Source organism: Hemibagrus wyckioides, linkage group LG29 (genome assembly GCF_019097595.1).
Source record: "Hemibagrus wyckioides isolate EC202008001 linkage group LG29, SWU_Hwy_1.0, whole genome shotgun sequence".
Taxonomy (NCBI): domain Eukaryota; kingdom Metazoa; phylum Chordata; class Actinopteri; order Siluriformes; family Bagridae; genus Hemibagrus; species Hemibagrus wyckioides.
The window spans coordinates 11923403-11947887 of NC_080738.1; the positions used below are offsets into that span (position 1 = coordinate 11923403).

Sequence of the window (24485 nt, forward strand, 5' to 3'; positions counted from 1 at the left end):
CAAGGGACCAGAAGGAATCCTGCTCACCGATTAAACTATTGTCCTCATCACTTTTGGCACAAATGTGAAAGCATACTTGATCACTTTCTGTACGACACCAAGGTGAGATTGAATAGCTATGTAAAAAAGTCCAGTTCGTTCTGACCTCGGAGTACAATTGTTGCACTGTGAACTTGAAAACATGCTTACATCACGTGCAGCATATGGCAGAACCATGTGCCTTATGTTGTTTTGAAGGTTTTGATCCAAGCCACACTGTTCTCTGTGGTATTTCTGCAAATATTGGAGTGGTAGTAGTATTGCTAAACATATCATTCCCAGATTATTGGCAAGCTGTGAGTTAAATTTCTGTGTTAATTTTGAGTATCTGTATCCAATCATTTTGGAAATTGGAATGGAAATGGGATACTTGTGAAATTTCACAATTTGCAATGTGCAAAACAACAAAGGTTATGTGGAAGTAAAATAAAGAGACAGTTTATTATTGACCAATGCCTATGGCTACATAATACTAATAGGATACTAATGCAGGATATAGTACTGTATATCAGAACTTCAGCCTCCAGAAGGTTAAGATCCAATTTCCAAAACATCTACAGCAAGTCTCATTACATATTTAATCACTGGACGTTCTTGCAGCAAGATGACCTCCAGCCAAACAGTCACAACCACACACTAGCTATGTCATCCATTCATTAATTTATTCATTTGTTCATTTTTCTTTAGCTTTATCTTGATCAGAATAGTGGTGGCTCAGGAGCACCAGTTGAGAGGATGGACAGGATGTCCCTCCAACACAATTTTCATTTAATCTTGCATTTCATTTAATCCTGACCTCAGGATGAACTGGAATGGCGACTGCTTCCCAAGTCTTCTCATTCGCAAATCCTGAAAGCCATGCTCCAAATTCTAGTGGACAGACTTTACAAAAGAGTGGCAGTTATTATAACAGCAATTACTATATCAAGAATGGGAGGGTCTAAAAGTACATATGGGTGTAATCATCAGGTGTCCACAAAACCTTTGACCATATAGTGGACAGATGGATAGAAAAATACTTCTAACAAAATATATACAGTTTTATATGATATTTAAGTGTATTTAGATTGCTTATTGCGTCAAGGCAGAAATATACACTTAGCATTAACACAAATGGCTACAACCCCACACTCCACTTTACTGCCCTCTGTGTCCAGAGTCGGTACTGCAGTACTCCAGAGTTCCCACAGAGAAAATGCCATTCTCCTCCCAACATCCGCTTCACTCCATCCTAATCTTTAAAGGATATATTTAACTGTATGCATGGTTCACTAATACCGTCAGAAAATAATTTCTTTTCTATTGATAAGCGCGTCAATTATGCATCTTTGCTTGCACAACGGTGCGGATGCGGCATGCCGGAAATGGCGAGGACAGAAGAGAAAGGAGGAGGAATTACGAGACCGGATAGCGCGGTGACATCAGACCCGAAAAAATGTGTGTGTGTGTGTGTGTGTGTGTGTGTGTGTGTGTGTGACGGCCGTGTCCGGCAGCGTGTGACAGGAAAAGAGGGAGGACGGGCGGGTGGGTGAGAGAGAGAGAGAGAGAGAGAGGGAGGGAGGGGGGAGAGAGGGAGGGAGAGAGAGGAAGGAAGAGAGAGAGAGAGAGAGAGAGAGAGAGAGAGAGAGTACACACACTCCGGGAGAGAGACAGAGAGAGAGAGAGAGAGAGAGGCGGTTTCCATTCTCAAACCGGCGAGACGGCGGATGCACGCACGCGGACGCAGTAACTTCGCCGGCCCGGAAAAAAAAGCATCGATATTTTCACTGTTACCTGCTTTAATCTACCTTTTTTTTATGCTTTGCTCCAGCGGGTTATTGTAATCATTTGGACTTTGGCACTTGCCAATAATTCACCGCTTTACCTTATATTCCAGCAGTAAATAAGTGAGAGGAGAGCGATCATCCCCATCCAATCTCTCTCAGTGACTCATTGCTACAGATAGAGTAAGTACAGGATGCCTGTTTTATTTCCTTTTTGCGTCTTTAGTGTACAACCCGATATCTTTCATCCCACCGTCCTCGTTTCAATACACTTTGAGAATTCCACAGAATGAACATAACTTGTGTCACGATCTGGGCGTGCTTTAACCCGTTAATGGGCTGGAGAAGTTAATCATCAGATGGACCTTAGGATATGTATTTCGAAGTAGCCTGAACTTGGCACTTGGGTTTATTGAACTGATATCTAGAGAGATGAATTAATACCATCAGGGTTGCTTTAACACCAGCTTGGTCGTAGTCACAATGAACGTTCTGTATTCTGATAATGACATGCAGTGTGAATACACCAATAAAATATCCATACAGTATTTTTGGAGCACCAAAATATGACCAAGCCAAACAGACAGAAATTAAAACAGGCACGATTAGAGGTTTTCGATTCAGATCATTCTATATCGACTTACTAAAATCAGCTTGGACACTGTACATTTTATTTCTCGATCATGCCAGAAACCTGATGTGATTTTATTTTGAGTTTGAAGGTTAATAGACAAATGGATCTTGTGCCTATATATCGTGGAATAGCTTGAACTTGACACTGGAGATATTACATTAATATCTAGGGTGTTGACTTAATATCAGTAGTCACGCATTACCACTTGCAGCGTCCAGGTCCATCCAAAGGTACTGTAAGACTGTAGTAGTTTGTGTTCGTTTCACACGTTAGGTCGTATTTTGAATGCATTTCAGAAAAAGATGAATGCCAGGTGAAAATACACACTTGATAATATTTATTCGATAAACCCCAATAGAAGCAGGTAAGCATCAGACTCGAGAATCAAGAAGGATTTTTTATATAAATAAGAGTAAAACAGACCACAGTCATGTTTAGAAGTGCCCTGTCCAGATTTTTCCATATCGACTGACTAAGAGATTGACAAGAAACAAGGTTCTGCAAAAAGCATCCTGACTCAAGCTTCTCGGAATGCTGGCCATGAGCTAGACTAATGTGTACCAGCCAGAATTAAGAGGGTTTTTTTAAATGGTAGATATATAAGTGTGTGTTTCAAGATATTTTTGCTTATTGCAGTAATTCTGCTTTGACTCTTCTGAACAAAAGGCAGAAGAACAGCTTCTCTTCATCCACTTCCTGGCTCAGTATGTGTTTGTGTGTGTGTGTGTGTGTCTGTGTCTGTGTGTTTGTGGTTTCAGGCAAGGATTCAAGCAGTTGCTAAAAACCAAAAAGTCTTTCCACAGCTCTTTTTTTTTTGACAACAGCGTGTCAAAGTGGAAAATCTGCACTTTTCCAAATACTTTCTCTTAGATCCTGATGTTGTTGTTTTGCTTGTCATTTATTTTCATTGCATTTTCGACTCTGTCAGATCCCTGCCTGCCTTGCTGTCCCAACCCTGCTCTTTGTTGCTGCTCATTGAGCTTCCCCCTCCTGCACAATGTAATTTCCGCTGGTCTGTCATTCACATTGTGCATCCTTCGTTATGTATCAAATAGCAGCAGAATTTCTCAGTGCAACGGCAACAGATGTTTTTTGCTGTGTGTGTGCTGTGACAAAGCGGAATGATAGCATTTGATATAATAGGTAAGGAAATATAATCTAAAAGCATGTTATGCTTTCAAGATGTTATGTAAGAATTCTTTTGGGGCAATGGTTTTGTCCTGGATTTTGGCTCTCACTCTGTGTGTGTGTGTGTGTTTGTCTTCCGGACTTCCTTTCTAGACTTGCTCTATTAAAATATTGGTGCCAAATTGCAGGCCTCTCGAGGCCTCAGATTTTGGAAAAGTTGGTGTCCAAAATGAGATCACATATCACATAGTCCTCTGCTGTGGGAAACAAAGTGTTCCAGCTCTTTTTTCACTTTCTGTGAGTCTCATAATCTTAGGTAAATATTCATTACAGTACAATAGAACATTTGTCCTGGCTGTCTGCAAGTGATGGGGTTATCCTGTTAGCGCTACAAATGATTAAGGTGTGTGTTTGAGAATTGTTTTTTTTTTTTTTTTTTTTTTACCATAGAAACCTTCAGCTGTTTGTATCCTTGCTTGTCCCTCTCAGTGATCCCGCTGCCATTTTAAGAAATGTATCAGCATTGATTTTCATTGATTTTCTCACTCTACATGAAATCAGCATCAAAGGATTTGATATGAGAACCTTTGAAGGAGTGGGGTTATTTTTTACCTCATCCTGCATCAATATTCCACATGAAAGCTCAGGATGTTCACTGAAGTGGAAACACACGGGCAGTGAAGAAAAAAATCATGCAGCGGATTTTCAACATAATCATAAAATTTGTGAATGGTAGTAATGTTGCCGGCCATTTTTAGTGTACCAAACATTCATTTTATTGCAAAACACCAATTAAAGACAAAAATCTATAATAGATTTAGAATAGAATTAAAAATGCAATGGAAATCAAAGTGGGCATGTTAAATTCCTGCTCATCACTAAAGCATACAGTCAACCATGCATTATTTTTCTTCACCTGCTTGTCTAGCTTGTTATACGTCATACTTTTTAGTCAGTTTGAGGCCATTGTGCTGCCTTTCTTTTGTTTCGTTGTAGGTTAGCTGTCCATTATCTGTTACAATTTCCTAGTCAGTGTGCTCCATGGACAAAGAAACTTGACAACTGACAAACCACAGAACAACACGTCCTGAGGTTTTTGTGCAAATCATGAATGTTTTAATGTGTTTTACCAGATTTTTATCAGATAATATACCAATTGTATGAACGTTGTCAACTGACAAAGTGAACTTTGTCAACTTACTATTTATTCAATTATTCTGTGATTAATTTAATATCAAAACAATGAACAATTGTGTATTTTTCAGTTGACTCTACTGAAAAGTCGACTTTTTTTTTGTTGTCTGATTTGAGTTAGGTGGAACTGTTTTTGGGATTGGTAATGTCAGGTCTATCACAGTGGATCAGATATCACCAGGGATATTGCATGCTTGATGATTGGCTAGTGTTCCTGTGATTGAAAGAAAGAGAGACCTCTCATTTCCTGAGAGCACAAGAAATTTTCTCTTCATTTTAGCTGTGGCATCATTGGGACTTTTCTTTCGCACCACTATATCACTCCTGTTATGGTTTTAAGCATAACGGGATAGGTGTTGTGGATTATAAAAAAATCTATTTAATTTATAACAGGCCCAAGTCAGAACAATAAACTACAAAAAGAATGTGCTGGAAATATGTTTTCCACAGTTTCTCAATAATTTGGACACCAAACTGGTCATCCAGCTACCACAGCCAGTTTAGGACTGTAACTAAAAGGATAGCTGTGATTCAGACTACACTTTTCCGTGCTGTCTGTAAGAATATAATAACGTTTGACTGTTCTTTGTATGAATCATGCACGTGCACATAAACTTGAGCGAGAATATAAACACAGATGAATGAGGACATTGAGAACATAACATCTTGCTATTTGCTCATAGCCATAGTCATAATCTAACCAGTGTGAAGCCATCAACCCACAGCCCATCTGACTGATCTAGACTCTACCACACAAACTCCATTACCCACGACCCCCCTGACTGGTGGCAACACCATTCGGACAAACAGGTGTGCCCTCTCTGGGGATCTGGCCAATGTCCAGAGCCTGTTAGGAACAATTTACAGCATCAGAATTCATGCAGAGCAATTAGCAACAGTCAAAAGCCCTGAAAGCTTTTAGCGGACATTCATGTTCATGACATCAGAATATGTGCAGATATACTTCAAATACAGTATATGTCATATTTATAGCAGAGTGCTAATGAATGCTTGATTTTATTTCCTATATCAGCAGCTGTGTCAGTATTTCCAGCAGCAAGGTTTATTATTCTGCTCATGACTTAACTTGTATTCAAAAAGGAATTCTAATATGATTATGTTTTCTGTAAAGAGATCTTTATTAGCATTTTGGAAGGAGTCACCAATGTCAGTCCAACTGTACTGTACAATTCATTTTCAGTTCAATTTAAATGTATTTGTATTGCACATTGTCACAAGGCTGCTTTACAGGAGTATATAAATTCAAGATATAAATCATGCATAAGCAAGCCAGAGGAGACAGTGGCAAGGAAAAACTCCCTGAGACGATATTTGGAAGAAACCTTGAGAGGAAAAAGACTTGAAAGCTAAGCCATTACTCATCTGGGGGAAAGTTAAAAGCTCTAAATTTAGGTTTTCTAACATGGGGAAGACTTTGGGATTTAGGCCTACCGGTTGACAAGTTATGGTTTCACAAGAGAGAGAGGTGGGTGAGGGAGCAGCTGTTACACTGTAAACTCTGTTGTATAACTGCAAAATTGTCAATGAAATGCAAACTGTAATATAAGAGGAATACAACCCTCCAGGGTGGTCATTGATTATCTTCCCATAAGAGTACAAACTGTAGTGCTTTATTCTTTACACAGTTTACAGTATGCTGTAGTTACAGGCAGAAACTAACCCTAAGCCTAGTTTATATCCTGTGTGATTTCATCTCTTCAAATGAGTGAGCCTTAAACATCTGATTAAAGCGGGAGTGAACACAGCATTAGTGGCTTTAAAATGTATGCCTTAGTTTGTGTATCTGTCATCTATACTGTAGTCAATTTGGTAATGTGAATTTTTACCATTATGATGAGAGCTAGTTTAAGTTTCAATATTTTCTTTTATATTTTTACCTTCAATGCAGAAAACTTGGCGTACAATGTGTCGTATTTGCTTACATTTACATCTGATACTGCTTTTTAAAACTATATGTACAGGTGCAATGCTTTAAATCTATTAGGGAGAGAGAGAGAGAGAGAGAGAGAGAGAGATGGCAGAAAACACTTATGTGGATTGCTTGAGCAAAGCCTACAGTCAAACCAATACCTAGAGTTTCAATCCAGGAGCAACCTTGATACCGACACATGACCTGAATTGTAAATAGATTGAAATGTTCCTTATTTTTATTAGTCAAATTTGTCAGCATCAACACTGGGGATGTATTCAAACATGAATACCTTATTCAATCAGATTGAACACATCATATGGTCTCTATGAATACAGATACAAATATGAATATTTCTATAACACACATTTTTTTTGTCACTGGGCACACGGCATCGGGGTTGATATTAGTTGTGGATCTTTATTTTCATGCAGACACAATCGGATCAGAGAAAGACATTGTAGCATGATGCATTTATAGTGTTTGTTCATGTACATCTGGGTTTTTATCAATGAAAAACACACACACAAACCAATCGAACAAACAAATAAACAACAAAAACTCCTGATAAACCATGACCACTTCAGGTATAAATCTGAATCCATCTACAGATATAAATATTGGGAGCACGAAACAGATACTGATATTTTTATTGCTTAGCTTGTAACTAAAATTAAAAGCGAAGCAAGTGAAAATATCTTGAATATAGTCAAATGTATCTAGTGTTTCCTAATACATTAATACATTTTCCTAAAACTTATTTCCAATTCCAAGCTTGTAGTTTTTTTAAGTTTTGCTCATTTATTTCTAAAAATAAGCAAACTGGTGGCTCCGTGGTAGGTTTCTCGCCTGTCATGTGGAAGGCCCGGGTTCGATTCCCAGCCACTAGATGTAGTGCCGGTCCCAAGCCCGGATAAAATGGGAGGGTTGTGTCAGGAAGCGCATCCGGTGTAAAAACCTGAGCCAAGTTGATGTGCGGACCAGTTGGTCCACTGTGGCAACCCCTCGCACACGTAGGGAGCAGCCGAAAGATCGACATTTCTAAAAATAAGCAAAAATCATACCTGAAATGTAGTATTTTTGAAATGAGTAAAGTTGAGTAGAAATTTGTTTAATACTCTATTATTTGGTTAATTGCCATCTTAGGAATAGGAAGTAGATTTACACTTGCTGAGATGTCATCATTTGCCATGCTGCACTGCCTTGTTTTCATGAAAATATCCGGAAAAAGACCGGAACAGTTTGAGATTAGACAGCTGTTCAACCAGCACCAGTCTTTCTGACTCATGATGCTAGTTCACATTGAGGATTCTGTAACCATTCAGGCGGCAAATGTAAATTCATATAGGACCACATATGACTAATCATGATGCTGCCACTTGTAATTACTAATGCATGTAATTGGGTAATTAGACTGGACTGTGAACTGTAATTATGATGTAAGTATGTTCCCTTTTATCGTCACTTTAATGGAAGTGATGAAGTCAGACCGTGTGTCATGTCGTAATGATAAGTAATAGTGTAGTAGGAAGTACAGTGGCTGATGAATCATGTATAAAACGTCACAAAATTAGATTTGATCAAAGTAGCTCAAAAGAATCAAATCACTAAAATGAGTCATGACTCAGCACTATTATCCTGTCAGGGTTTTTTGGTGTAGAGGCAGTCTGGGTAAAATGAGTGAATGCATTTATTCACTGCTCACGAAAATTGGCCAATAATTATTTTGTACCATAGAGATATTGATTATAAAAAATAAAAAAAAGGTGGCGGAACTTTCGCACACTATGACTGACATTGTGTAAATTTTAGGGTCTTTGTGTGTGTCTTTGAGAGAGTAAGGGAGTAAAAGAGAGAGAGTGATCAGAATTTAGATCAGTGTGTGTGTGTGTGTGTGTGTGTGTGTGTGTGTCTGTCCAGACTGCAGCTGTGACCCTAGTTGAACACTGAGGTTAAGTTATCCTGTTCCCGGTTCCTCCTTCCTCCCTTTCTCTCCCTCTCTCTCTCTCTCTGTCTCTCAGACACACACACACACATTCACACAGCTTTTGTCTTTATTTGGAATGTACTGATAATGCCCACATCGCTGCCACAGTAGGCCACTGTGTGTGTGTGTGTGTGTGTTGGTTTAACTTGGTGTCAGAATGCAAAGCACTGACTAAACATTCAGGTAGATACTGCAGGACTAAGGCGAAAGAGAGAGTGGAGGAGGAGAAGAATGCAGCAGAGCAATGTGAGACTTCCTTTCTCTCCCTGTGCTTTTTCAGTTTCTCTCAGGATCTTGTAAGCACCTGGAATGCAAGGTGTCACATTTTCACCATATTGGTCTGAAGGACTGATCGCTGCATTATGCCGTACCACAGTCTGTTATTAACACAATCCAGTCCTGGTCATTTAAAGGAATATTTGGATTACGATAAGATTACATCTGAATCTAGAGATGGACATTTGCTCTATGTCGATCTGTATGAGTTCACCTCATACATACATTTTATTTTGGCCAAATGTCAAAATTTCAGTGTGAAAGTTTTTTTTTTTTTTTCCAGGCCACCACACCATAAATATTTAGACATTGACAAACTTGTTGGTTGTTTAGTCTCAGCCTCAGATGTCATGCCCATGAACTGTTGGTTGAAAGTCAGATGCATACAGCAAACATAATTGCAGACCCTTCAGGAGCTAATCTGATTGGTTCACACTCCTAAACATGAAGCTGAACAAAACGAACTGTGATTGGTTGCTTTACATGTCAGTCAGACACCCTCTTGGGCGGTCCTTGGCCAATAAAAGCTGCTTTGGAGTCCAGACCTTCTGCTGTTAGTCTGAAGGTCTGGCAAACACAAGACTATTGGTAGTTTAACCAGAATATTGGAGGTGAAATGAAAATTTCAGTGTAATTTTTAAATTAATGTAACATACTGAAATATAACTGTAATTTTTTCTTGTGAACGTTTCTTTTGATCGTTGACTTTGACACATATACACCTACTTCCAGGAGAGTGTTCTTGATCTGGGTAACTGCTTTGAAGGCAATTTTCTTAACCGGTAAAAAAAGAAATAATACGGTTCATTTCCTTAGTCTCACATGTATAAGCTTTTTGGTGTTTGATGAAGTGCTTTCGTTCTTTTCAGAATGTACTATAGTTGATTTGGCCACACATAAATGATTTTGTTAGCTCTCTGAAGAGTTTGTTTTGATTTTCTAGCCTAATTATGTCTTGCTTCATATGCAGTTATATGTCTTTAAAAAACTGTATATACAGTATATTCAAAATTTTATATTTAGTGCAAAACAAGACCCAAATAACACCATACGCCCAATGAAGCATGGTGGTAGCATCTTCATACTTTGCGGCTGATTGTCTTCAGCTGAGACTTGGGCTCTACTCAAGAATGGGTGAATAATGGATAACTATGTTATAATGGATATGGTTATAGTTATAATAGATAAAATGATGGTACCAATCTATTTGGAAGGCCTAGATACATCACTTACTAGCGGCATGAGTGGCATCTGACAGATAATGACCTTTCTTAACACATTCATTTATTTAATATGCAGCCATTTGCTGTTTATGTTGTGTGTGAACTGTAAGATTCAGAAAGTAGGTCAATGAAGTAGCTTCCCTCAGAGCTGTGTGTCCATTAAAGCAGAAATGATCAAATTGCTTCAATTGCCAAGCTAGTTGGAGTTGCCTTAGGATTTTCCTGTGGATGGAGAAAAATTTAGATAATTAGAATTGGACATTTAGCTTGGTTTAGAAGGTTGGGTCATATTAGCACTGACATTTTTTAAAAATATGTACTCTGTACTGGATTCTTTTAGTGGACGGTTGTGTTTCCTTCTTATGACTATCAAGACGAAAAGTCCAGTTAAACCGAGAAATCACATATTAAACATTAATATTAAATGTACACTATTAAATGTAGTGCCATTCATTTATAAATAAAGTTGTAATTGTTGGAAAATTGCTGTTGTATAAAAGAGAAATAAGACGATCAGTGATATGTTATTGATTAATAATCAGCTTCCGGGTGGCAGGACACTGCACTGTCACTGTCTTTTACCGTTTCCTGTAACAGCACATCGAGTTAAGTTTTTTCTTGCTTAACAAAGTTTCTGTTCTCTTAAAAAATTCCCAATGGTTTAAAACTCCACCATGAAGCGAAATTAAAGCTCTGGGTGAGTCATCAAACAAGCTAAGATGAATGTTTATAAGCTTCTGTGAGCTAATCTTGAATCATTTGTAACAACAATTAAGCTCATGCTCATTAAAACGCATTTGTCTTAAAGTAAGCTATCCTTGTGTGTGTGTGTGTGTGTGTGTGTGTGTGTGTGTGTGCAGGCAAGAAAGAAGGAAAGCGAGTGAGTAATATGTTGTTCTGTATTTCTTTTTGCGCCTGTCCACAGACTGTTCCTCTCTTTTCTTTCCTTTCCTCTCTTTTCTCTTGCTCTCTCATGCTTATAAATCTGCCCATCTGCTGTGGTGCAGAGGCCATGATAAGGCATTTGCTAGTTAGATTAAACAGCAAGCCAAACAGATCTTTACACACACACACACACACACACATTGTATTTATCTATCTATGTGTTAGGAATAAAACGCTCAGACACTTCAGGGCATGCTGTTAACAGATAATTATCTGGAATTATCTGGTGTGAATGCGACCTGACACAAAGCAGAGTGTCCGTTGATTATTTTCCTATAACAGCACATCCCGGAGTGTTGCATTAATCAGCAGCAATTTGTCAGTGTATGTGAACGATATGTCATAAGTTTTAACAATACACAATTGCTTGTAATGTTTTGGACCTTCCATAAGACAATTTATTTTCTTGTATCACTTTCTATAAACAGCCTACTGGGAAATCCTAATACTGTCCAGAATACTTTCCTGTGTCCAAAAACCTATTGACCATTACATTACATTAAGTGCTGACTCTAAAGACTCCTTCTAAAAATGTTTAATAAACATATTTTAAATATATATATGCATCTCTATATCGACAACAAAAGAGTTGTTGCTATAGAAATGATGAGGTTAGATCGAGTGAATCAGTATATTCAACTTGGAAAATAAATTACACTTGGGAATTATGTCAGAACCACTGGTATAGAAAATCTTCTGAACCAATCAGATTTGAGAATTCAACACCACTATAGTCTACTGCTATCAATACCATAGTCTACCCAATGAAAAAAAAACTTAGCAGGATATCTCCTGCTGTTTTTATTAGCATGCTTTTAAATGCAGCGCTCCTCCTACATAGTTTTTTGTGTTTTCTTTTCCATTATACATGCATTTTTTTTCTTAACCACTAATGATTAAGAAATGACTCACACAAGTAGATAGTTACTAGTATAGCTTCTCTCTTTTTTTCTTTTTTTTGCAGTGGTAACTAATTCTTTGTAAACGTGGCCATGGTGGATGGCTGCTCTGCCATTTTTTACAAGCTAAATGGCAATAAATGTCAAACTAAAAGAGAATGAAAGAAAGAAAAGAAAGAAAGAAATTGTGAAAAGTGGGAAAATGAGGTCATTTGGCAACTTGGAGAGCACTGTAAGATAATTAGAATCAGCATGAATATTGTTGCTGAGAAGGATTGTGAGGTGATGATTATATTGTTAAGTTTTTCAGTGTGTGTGTGTGTGTGAGAGAGAGAGAGAGAGTGGAAAAGATTAACTGTGTCTTACTGTAACTCCGATGTTCAGTCCAGCTGCTGTTATTTCCTCTGCCCTCTAAGTCCGGCCAGGAAGCGTTCCCATGGTAATCGCAGGAACCGTATTTGGACCGCCAATCACAGCTAAGTCGCCATGACGATTGGGCTGGACTCCAGTGCAAGAGATGGAAAGAAGTAAACAGGTAGAGGAGAAAAAAAAGGGGACAATAAAGAAGGAAAGTAATAAATGGAAGTAGGATGTGTTGGTCCTAATGCCTTTCCTTCTTTCAGTCAGAATTCACACTGAGCAAAGCAGAATGTGTGTGTGTGTGTGTGTGTGTGTAGATTAATGTATGTAGAGTGATCTGCTGTTTTCTAGCGATATTTTTGCGCACACACACACACACACACACACTCGATTTATCTCTGCACTTCAGCAATACAGTATCTGCTCTAAAGTTCAAAACAGGAGGTGTATTGTGGCCTAAAGTGCAGTCAGGTTTGAAGAGATTTCACTCTGTGTGTGTGTGTGTGTGTGTGTGTTATAAGGACCATCTGGCTCCACAGTACTGAAGAATGTGCAGTAAACCAGATGTGAGATGAGTAAGGCTGAAACTATATGGAAGCTAGACCCCCTAAAGACAACACACATACACACACACACACACATTTCCTCTTTATACGTCCTGTTCCTCTCTGTGCATGCGTGTGCCAGAGTGAGCGTGTGCATCAGGATCAGCTGCACGGATCTGAGCTGATGTATCGTGACTCTGTACATTAAGCTCAGAGGATTTCTGAAAATAGAAAAATGACTGGCCTACATTTTCTCGCTCGTGCATGGGCACAGCGGTTGCGTTTTCATTTTGTGTGTCTGGATTGCACATGCTGCCATGAACGCGTGTTCGTTCAACTGCTAAAGGATAAGAGTGAGCCTCTTAAAAACTAATAATCAACGAAGTGTTATATCACATTTACTGCGATAAAGCTTGAAAGCACAGCTGTGTCTTGACTCGCCGGATGTTTTGCATGGAAATTTATTTCTGCTTTGACATGTGTTGTGTTAACAAAGTTTATGGGAAGTTTCCGAATGAATGAGTTCCATGTGGCCCACCCGCATGGGTTTGCACGAATATTCACAAGTTTTAGCAGCATAGATGTTTCTCAATAGTTCGTTAGTGGTTGATTGCACGGTTTGAGTCGTAATGCATTCCATGAGTAGAAGTACTAGGTCTGCTTATGTGCATTAGTTTGGTGTTTAACGCTGACTGACTCTAAACTTTCTGTACTCTAACCTCATCTAGCTGAAACACTATTGAACTAATTTGTACTCATCAGTAAGTCTACTCTCTGCACTTTCATAGCCAAGACAGCAGCATAATGACCATGAGTCACTTAAATCAATGAATCCTTCCTCAATTTAAATCATATCACTACATTTATACTAGTAATATTTTGAGTTATTGTTTAGTTAATATTCTTAACAGCTAATACACAGGAACTTGATTAGATGAGATGCTCCACTTATAAATGACATTTAGGTGCCATAACTTAAAGTCGGGCAAAAAGTGAAGCGAATGAATGTTTATAGCTGTTGCTATATAAATGGTAACAGGAGTGTGTCTCATGGATGTTCCTATTAAAGGTATTAACCCCCACACTGCACTAAGACAGCATTAGAGACTGGAGACTCCTTCCAAACATGCTAAGTAAACATCTTTATACATGAAAACTATGATTAAATGTTTTTTCTTTGTTAAAAACGTAGCATCTAGAGCTAGAACTAGAGCTGTCACTATAGAAACAAAATCCGCATCAGCGTACTGACCAATCAGATTCAAGAACTCAACAACAGTATACAAAACATTTAACCTTCTGTAAATGAATAAACATCCTCACAGTGTCAAATAAGAAAGTGTCAAATATCTTTACATTCACCAGGTCCTCACAAAATTTTTTTTACCAAATCCACTTTTAAATTGAATTATAAAAAGGAAAGAATCGAAACGTTTCCTTTTGCATACTGAGGTTAAGGACGGGGTTAGTTTTAGATATAGGAATGTACCAAAGGTAGCAGAGAGAGAAATATTTGAATAAAGAATAAAATAAGGATGGAAAAAATTTGGCACTCATCAGTGATTAAGCAAAGTTTAAAAAGTGGAACTTTTTAAAGAGTGGAAATTTGATTGAATAAAATGTAGGCAAATTATTAAACATGTGTTTATGATATAATACACACTTCAGTTAAGGTAATGAAATATTATAGCCTTTAAAATGGAAACTGGGTTTCCCCCAAGAAGGAAATGATAAGGGGAAGTGACAAAAAATGTGTGCTAAAATCCAGTACATACAGCCTAGAATAGAAAACTGACATTATAGAAAAGAGGTGATGATTGCATTCTACGCATGGGACCCTTTTCAGAGTACCGAAGGACACTGTAAGACCAAACAGTACTAAAAATTCTTTCCAGATTTATAACAATTTTGGTAACACACACACAAAACCTGTAAAATGTAAGTGGCTATAAATGTATGCCACTATAATTCATTCTAATGCATTATTCAGAACTTTGCCCTTTTCCTTTTTTATTCTTTTTTAAAGAGTCAGACTTGCATGAATGAAAGTAACTAATAGCCTAAGAGCAATATAAGAGGTGTACATCCGAGAAAATGTCTGCCATTAGCCAGAGTTTCAGTGCATGGGGAAGCTCTTTCAGTGAAAATACAGCAGACCACACAATTTTACAAAATAAGGGAAATGTAGAGGAAGTACAGTGGATTAAAAAAGTCTGTATAACACGGTGAATCATGGTGGTGGCAGCATCATGCTATGGCGCTGCTTGTCTTCAGCTTCAAGAAGATAACAGATTGCTCCTAGTACTTTGGTACAAAACCTTCAGGCCTCTGTTAGACAGCTGATAATGAAAAGTTTCACTTTCTAGCCCAAAGGTGCCTGTAGACATTTTATATGCATAATTTTAACAATCATTGTTTGTTGAAATAGCGCATTTTAGTTCATTTTATTCAGGTCAGTTGATTATTAAACCCTCCTGGGTCCCAGATACACTCTGGGCTTAGGACAGCTTCCTTGGCTGTCCCTCTTGGGCAATGCTGATTTCAATGAGTACTAAACTTTCTAAAAGGCAAAGCTCACAGAACTGAAAATGACAAAATGATGACAGTGGTGAAAGAGCACCTCATAAGCACGGTATGCACTAAATCTTCCACAGCGTAGCACTATAGACACGCTGACTCCATTTTCTTGCATTTCTTTTGTCTAATCGAACGGCTGGTCTTATAAATTTTGGATCGGTTTCTGTTAAATTATTAATATAAAATGACTGAATTTTACATTAGTGAGTCTCCTTATACGTAAAACTTAGACAAACCCAGGAGCTGGGATAAATACAAATGTTTTTCCGAACGATACTAATTATCTAGAATACCAGATGTGCTTGTGTAAATGCTCTTGCAAACAATTTAGGATTTTTTTTTTTTCCTACAGTAGCCCCAGTGCATGAGATAATGTGCTTGCAGTCCATCATTTACAATAATAGTACAAACCTGACAGATTGTTAGAGTGCATTAATTCACAGTTGTCTGTATACGTGTGTGTGTGTGTGTGTGTGTGTGTGTGATCAAGGCAGTAAGATCTGTCTTGCCAAACCCTCGTTAATCACGGAGTTGCCATGGTTACTTTTTTCACTACAGTTTCCTGGCATGTTTAAACCAACAACAACTAACAGAAACCTGTTGCAATGTTTGAGAAGATGCATAAAACCAGATTGATTGGAATGAAATTTCTGGGACATTCCAGATTCAATTCTTATTCTAAAACTTATACAATATTTTACCTTGATTGTTTGCAATAAACAGAAATGTATATTTTTTTTTGGTATGGGTGTGAGATATGAGTGTCAAAATCAAACTGAGTTGAGTGTTTCAGTCTTTCTAAAATCTAAACAGCATAATGTATATATATATATATATTCTAAATTTTATATGACACTTAAATAAAAAATATATTTATTTCTTGACATTTCTTTCTATGGCAGATTTCTCTGAAATGAAATACCATGACACACAGTTCATTTTTTTGACAGCAATTTTTGCCCATTGACACTGAATAATGAGGACAAATCACCATCATTAGAGCGTGAGAGAGATGTGCGTTCGTGGCTCCAGCCTCGAAGGCTGCGTTAGTGCACACTGTAGAGTCGCTTAAATAGCGAACCTGCTGATGTCATCGGGAGTAGCTCTATTGGAAATAAGAAATATTCCTTTAAATCATTTTCACTAGATCTCTTGAGAGACAGCGTGTGTGGTTCACGGGCGGAACGTTTTGCAGACAGAGTGAGTAATACGACAACGGCATGTTGTTTTATTTTTCATTTCGGCTTAGAAATGAGAGCTACTGGCATAGAAAGGAATAGAATGATCTATTTTTTGTAGCCTCTTCACATTTCTTTTTTACTGTCTATTTAAAACAATAATTTCTCATATGTGGCATAGCTCTAAAAATGGATGTGTTATGTGTAAATGGCAACACTGGCAAGTGTTGGTGTCTGTGTAAGCGTGCATGTGTGTGCATGTGTGTGTTAACAATCACATATTTATTATATCGTGAATGATATGTTCCTTTCAGTCCTTTACCAAGTTGGTCCGTCTCTCTTTGTCATTTGTTCTGTGACTCTTTTTCTTCCTGGAGGGCCGGGTCCGAGGGGCGAAGCGGGAAACTTCGTTGGGGGTTACACTCTTGCCCTGTTGCTAGGTTACAGTCTCCCGTCTCTAAAAGGCAAGCTCGGTCTGGTTGTCATGGTGATCTCAGCCGTGTGAAGGGTGAATGGCGTTGTGGTGGTAGTGCCATGACTGGGTTTTGTGCACACACGCACACACACACACACACACACACGTGCACGCAGAATCATGCATCAGTGCAATGTATTTTTCATACAGACAATAGAATCATAAGGAGGCTAGTAAACATAGATGGAGCTTTTGCAGATAACTTTGTGAGAATAATCAAATCACTGAAACACTCAATTGCAGTGTATATATACACTGAATATATGACTAAAAAAGATGTATATATACACTGAATATATGACTAAAAAAGATGTTTTCCAAAATGTTTCTCACTCTCATTTATCACTTCTTCATAGAGCTCCTTTCATTCATATGCATGTCAGCGTTCATTTTAGTTTCTTAGCTCTTATAAGAAACTTCCCAAGAGGCAAAATCTGTATAATAAAGGACTTTAATAGTTATTTTTGAGTGACCACGCAGCACATCTGCGTTCCATTTTGCTGACAGAGTGGATGTCGACTTGACACTTTCAATCTGAATAAACAAATGAATAATTTTATCGCCGCAGCTCTGTTATAAGATTAATCAGGACGCTGTTGGGTTTCTGTGTATAGAGTATCGTGACTGGCTGCTGGTGATCGAGGTGTACAATACAATTGTTTAATTGTTTATGCAAGGAGTCTCCAGTGTCAGCGTATTTGTAATCTCTTTAAGTTTTCAACCAATGGAAAAGTCAAAGGATAAAGGACATTGTAACATGTAACACTTTTGTTTTATTGACTTTAAGAGCATGTACGTTTATATTTGCTTTAAAGTGATAACAAGAACTAAGATGTTTCTTAGATGTTCCACATACCTCATTAATTGTAACTATAAATGGAGAAAAGTTATCTTTAATATATAAAGCAATGAGCTATTCTTTGGATCAGGTTGCATCACACCACCACATCATTAATTATTCCTTACTAATTAATTTCATTATAACAGCTATAAACCTTCATCCATTTACTAGCCTCTCTTTTCACTCTGTTCTGAAGACAAAATAGTCTCAAAGTCCTGAAGACTTCCCTGCAATGGAAAATGCAACAGGTTCTCCTTTAACTATTATGAAGTGCAGACATTAGAAATTCCTTCCATAATGTTAAGAATAAACATCTCCTCACAGAAAGCTTCACCATGTCACCAATTATATGTTTTTTTCTTCAATAAACTTTTTTTTTAAAATAAAATAAAATAAAATAAAATAAAATAAAATAAAATAAAATAAAATAAAATAAAATAAAATAAAAATAATAATAATAATAATAATAATAATAATAATAATAACCTGGAGCATCCTCAATATAAATCACATATGAATGAGTTTTCACTATAAAAATCATTTCAATTTATATTTCAGCCAGAACTACTTTGAATTTCAATTCAGATTTGAATTTCAGCCAAAACTAGCATTTGGATTTAGCATTAGTCTGAATTTAGCCTTTGTGTTTTGCAGGTCCACTACACTGACACTAGACATTGGAGATTCTACAGCATTAAAAGAGCAGTGTGTGGAGCCTAAAAGAGCAGCCTGTAGATTGAGGGGCTCCCAGCCAGACCCTTTAAAAAAGAGGGAGTTAAGAATTTAGTCACGGGGAAGAGGACCTGTCCCAATTGTTTTTATGCACACACACACACACATGCACACACACATGCTTATGCACAAAAGAGACAAAATGGTCCAGCCCTGACATCTCTCTCTCTCTCTCTCTCTCTCTCTCGCACACACACACCACATAGTTGCATGCACACACACACACACACAAGGCAGAAAGCAGGAGACTGAGCAAGCAGACAAAAGCAGGCTTGTATATGAGAATGTGAAGGACAGATCCTTTCTCCAATTCTCTCTCGTGTGCCTGACGGGGGGCAGGCAGTGTTGGGAACAATGTCATACTCTTCCCAGAGAAGAGAGACAAGAAGTGCAAAGAATGTGCCAAAAAATAATTTGCGAGTTAAGAAGGAAAGGGGCTTATGATAAAATCATGCCTAAAATCCGCCAACGATAATAAGCTTCCTGCTTTTTATACTCATCAGTGAGAAAATGGGATAAAAGAGCAGAAAATGTGCCATTCAAATAAGAAATGGGTAATGCACTATGGAGAAGCTTTTGTTTCTTTATCCCTGAATACGCGCATATTTTCACCTGTGCGTAATGCGGGCCGGCCGTGCCGATCTTTCAACGATGCCTCAATTGAAAAGATGAACTGTGACGTTTATGGTAATGAGTGTGTGGGAGTGTTTACAATCCTACTATCAGTGTCTGGAGAGCACAAACCTCCATTACAGGAGCACTTTTTGTTCTGCGAAGCCAATCAAACACCGATCACAGTCTGAATTGATTGAACACATTAGCTATGACACTTCTGTAATAAGCTATCAAACAACTTGATCAGATTGTGATATTCTTTGTGGAAAGAAATGACATTTAACTAGCAAGATTTTACATATTGCATTGGTGAAATATGCATTACATGGACAAAGGTTTGTGGACACCTGACCTGTGCTTTTTGAACACAGAACATCCCAGTTCAGATTTACACCCCCTATTCTTTTATAATAACCTCAACTCTTCTGGGAAGGTTTTCCTCTAGATTTTGCCTGTTTAGCCACAAGAGTATTAGTAAGGTCAGGCACTGGTGTCAAGTATATTTTTTGGTCAATTTGTAAGCTCAGTTTGCTCCGTTTTGGAATAACAATGATCTTGCCTTATTTGCTTGATCCTTTTTGAGCCCATTTCCTAGCCTTTGGTATAACTTTATTTTTTTGTCTGAAACATGACGTCCCTATTCTTGAGTCCTTCCTTTTGTAAATCAGTGCTGATTTCCTGTTACTAATGCCCTCTATCACTCAGATATTGTAACTGCAATGCTTGCATTTAGGGCACGGCTCACTCCTTTACACCACTTGTTTACATACAGTATATAGATTAGTATTGGGAATGGAGGAACTGCAGAGAGCAGAGCTTCTTCCTGAGTGTCAGTGTGCACATGATGCCTTTGTGTCTGTGATTTCATTTATTCTATTTTGTGTCACTATGTACATCTACTTGTACACACACATACAGTACCACATAATAGTGTTAGATGGTGAAGCCTACAGTTGTGAACAGTACAATTTGTTCACAGTTCACACACAGAGAGCTCTGTGTTTGTGCATACAGAGGAGGGGATGTGTTTTACTGCCCCGGCAGTTCATTTAATCCATTGTCATTTAAAGTTGCTGCAAGCTTGCATATGAGCTTTAGATCCTGCAGATTGAGCTGGAATATAAATCTGTATTTGAAAACTACACCAATCCATCATTATTTAATGACCGTTTCGAAAATATTTCCAAAATAAAAGCCTTCTCAGTCTTTCTAACAAACTATGTTTAGTAAAAGCTCCACTAGAGGGGCTCAGAGAGCTCCAATTAACCTGAACTTCATCTTATAGTACAACATAACATTGCCTTAATCTTTTTTTGTATCATTTTCCATCTGTTTTCTGGATAACAGGCCTTAGGTTTTAGAAATGTAATGGATATTAATGAATTAAATAACGTGTTTTTTTAATTATTAAGTATTAAGCTTTATTTAATGTAATCCTCATCCCAGTTTTATTTATCAGTGACAGTTACTGAGGTCACTTTAGCTGAAACCTCTATCATTAATAGTTTCTCACATCCATAATCCCATTTGACTACCAATTAGTCGATGCAGTGTGAATTATCATTTGCTTCATCTCTATCTAAAGAGAAAGATAAAGCTGCACTTTAGTCATTTAGTCTGTCCACATATCTCACTTCTTACTTTGCTTAAATAGATCAGGATCCAAAGCTTCAACCTTTATCCTAATACTGCTATCAGTGCTGTTGTGCTTCTCATTTTGTAGACCAATTAGCCGAGCCGAATCTCCACCAAAACTGCATCATACTGCGGCAATTCATTCTGGAGTCCAACATTTGTATTTCCACTTCTTCTGCTTTGGCTTTTTTGTTAACATGTCACTGAAGTTTTTCTTGTTTTGTTTTGTTGTTGTTTTTTTTACTGTGCAACCTGAAATTATTATCACTTAACTTTAACGGTACTTAAATTTTATTTTTCTCCTATTAAAAACACTGTGCAAGAAGTGTACCCTTGTGATGACGGCTCATCAGACAACCGCTATCTTCTTATAGGAATCATGAAAATATAGTGCCAATCTATATTTGTTGCACAAAAACATTTAATTGTGGACAGTTTTCCTTTAATTAAATGTAATTTCATGCAATGAAACTTTCTTAGATCTTTGGGATTGAAACTATGGTGGCTACTGATTCAGGTGTTAATTTAAACCAAGGTTCTTACCCCATTCCCTTTCTTTCAGATCATGTCGGAATACAGCTCTTTGCTGAACGACCTTTGCGAGAACATCACTAATGAGGATCTGGAGCAGCTGAAGTCGGCCTGCAAGGAGGACATCCCTGAGGACCAGAGCAACTCCATCACCTCCTCCAAAGAGTGGTTCAGTTACCTGGAAAAAAATGACAAGCTAGCTCAGGGTGAGAGAACAGATGTGTGGGACAAACAGCCTGTCGTTTTCTAGGTGTTAGATACTGAAATATTATTCATTCATTTCTATTTCAGTAATGTCTGTTTTAAAAGATCCATTATAGAGAATGACTTTGTGTGTACAGATTATATATGTTTTTTTATGCTCTCTGCAGATAACCTTTCCTACATTGAGCACATCTTTGAGATCTCACGACGGCCTGACCTTTTGACCCGGGTCATCGAGTACCGTACGACAGTGCTGAAGATCTCTGAAGATGATGAAATTGACACCAAACTTACACGAATCCCATCGGCCAAGAAGTACAAGGGTACCAACGTTTTTTCTGTTTTTATTCACCAAAATCTTTTACGAAGTATTCAAGATTCTTTAGATCTTTATTAATCTCAGGGGGGACATGATGGCTTTATAACCACTATAATGCAAAAAATCCACTGTGGATGTGTGCCCTTAATGGTACATTAGGTCAAAATTAAGCAAGCCATTGTATGTTATTTAGGTTATGATATATCGCCATAACAGTATAATTGCAAAATCCTCCTAGTGTCACCAGTGTTAATTTGTTAATGTATTCATTGATAGAGACTTCAAAGCACTTTTGTAAGTCTCTCTGAGTAAGGGTCTCTGCCAAATGCCCAAAATGTAAATGTAAATGTGCAAAACATGGTTATATCCAGGTGCTTAAGCAATGCTGCATTAAAGGATTAAAAAGAAATCATAAAGCATGATAAGCAAGAAAGCCATTATTCAAAAAAATAAAGCACCTTGTATCAAAGCAATAGGTTTAGCAGAAACACTGCTAATCACCATGAGAATACCATCCCCATATTGACTGGTAGACCCTATAACATTTCTAGACCATAGACAAAAGTGTGATTGATTACAAATTATTATATACAAAGATACTCAAAACATATTTGGATTGGATTGTGGATCTGGACTGAATGAATTTTTGACCCCACTTAATTAAACGTTACTACAACTTTTTAAAAACGCAAATGAAAAAAATTATTTTCATTTTCTACAGATATCATTCGCCAACCTTCAGAAGATGAGATTATCAAGTTGGCCCCTCCCCCTAAGAAAGTCTGAAGTTGAAGTTTGTGACCTTTCTTCTATGTCCATGGCACTCCACCTTGTCAGATCATCTTCAGCTCCCATCTCTAAACCCCACCTTGTCCCACTCACTCATCACAAGCCGCCACCCGACCAACTAAACAGCCGATTGGATTGATTGACAGATGCTTCAAATCCACACTCTGAACCCTGGAGGCTCGAGAAGTTTAGAAATCCAGAAGAAGGTGAAAGAAGAAGTAAGAGAAGGAAAGATGGAATGGACCAAAAGTTAGTGTTTTCCGTGAGTGTCGCTGAGATTGTGTTTCCTGCTATGGGAAATTGTTCTGTGAGTACGTACAGTAAGCTCATGTGTTTTAGAAGCAAATGTTTGTGTAAATGGAAGAAGACCATAGAATGCAACAGTGTAGTCCATGCAGCCCGTGTAACCGAGACCTCTTCACATATCTAATATGGTGATAAATCTTCCAGCCTGTTTCTTTTACTCTATGCTACTCTGAGTAAGTACATTTCACTTGGCTGTAGATTCCCTTTAAAACTCACAAGATAACAATCTGCAAAAATGCTTAGAATTTAGTGAGAATTTAGCGTCAAGAATCATTTGATAACTGCAAAGCCAACATTTGCCTTCCGTAGAGACACATTATGTGTACACATTAGATCTGTTTCAATTTAAATTATTTTTTATTATTTCTTCTGTTTATTTATCCTAAGCATTGTAATGAATCATTTGAAGTATGATGAATAGCTTATACCGTTATACCGCATATCAAACATATCATGAGGGTCACGTTTTCCAGAGTGTGTTTCTTTGATATTGATTAAAAAATTCCCATATTAAAGATGTACTCCATATTGGGATTTTAGGTTTAAATACCTCAAACATAAACAGTGTTTGTGATCGGGGATTAAACAGTGACCGAAAAAGACATCATCCCATGTGATTTTATTGGCTTCACGCTCATAAAATGACAACTTTTGCACAAGCACCGGGCTTGTTAGGGCTTATTACAACATTGAGTTTGTATATTATTTTAAATCATAAACTGTGAATATAAAATGAATTATTTATGCTTCTCAGTATACTACACATTTACATGACAATGTCATATGATGCATAATTAGTAATCTGAGAAATAATAGACTTTACGAATAACAATATAATTATTCAGTATTATAGCACTATTGGACTACGACAAACAAGACTCCAGTTGAGGCAACAGGGGTGGACAAATCATCAAGTCTTTGGCAAATTTTTTCTATAAGCTGTCATGTTTATTGAAGTCGGACGTCATTAATTTCTCTCAATATGTTTAGCTGTGAGGTGACTGCTGTCCACCAGATTGCCTCGGCTAACGTGTGTAGAGCAGTTGAGGGTGGGATTTAAGGTGTCACGTAAAATTAAATGAAAACTTTTGTAGTAAGGTTAAACTTAAGTAATAAGGTTTTGTTTTCTTTCTTCAGGTGTTTAACCTACTTGTCTGCTAGGGAACTAAGGAAAACAAACAAATTCCTCAGACACAGTACAGTATGCCCTTGCCCTGTCCTAGTGAGTCGTCCACTTCTGGTTAATATGGTTGGTAATAAGTTGTAGCTGTGTGGAGGTAATAAGTTGTAGCTGTGTGGAGCTAATAAGTTGCATCAATAATCTCAACAAAATAAAAATCCTAACAAAAAAAAAAAAAAA

At 37.5% G+C, this 24485-nt stretch overlaps 1 protein-coding gene across 1 annotated transcript; it reads left to right on the plus strand.

Annotated features, from left to right (window-relative positions):
* Positions 1 to 1651: 1651 nt before the first annotated feature.
* On the plus strand, positions 1652 to 24485 carry LOC131349497 (astrocytic phosphoprotein PEA-15). The gene is made up of 4 exons (XM_058385246.1): positions 1652 to 1985; positions 21539 to 21713; positions 21879 to 22034; positions 22752 to 24485. The coding sequence occupies exons 2-4, from the start codon at positions 21542 to 21544 to the stop codon at positions 22814 to 22816; spliced, it is 393 nt and encodes a 130-aa protein (XP_058241229.1). The 5' UTR covers positions 1652 to 1985; positions 21539 to 21541; the 3' UTR covers positions 22817 to 24485.

Excerpts from the sequence above, each read along its gene's own strand:
- LOC131349497 (XM_058385246.1), top strand. The coding sequence starts at position 21,542 with ATGTCGGAATACAGCTCTTTGCTGAACGACCTTTGCGAGAACATCACT. Across the intron at positions 21,714-21,878 it reads AAATGACAAGCTAGCTCAGG|ATAACCTTTCCTACATTGAG; the intron begins GTGAGAGAACAG and ends TGCTCTCTGCAG. Across the intron at positions 22,035-22,751 it reads ATCGGCCAAGAAGTACAAGG|ATATCATTCGCCAACCTTCA; the intron begins GTACCAACGTTT and ends CATTTTCTACAG.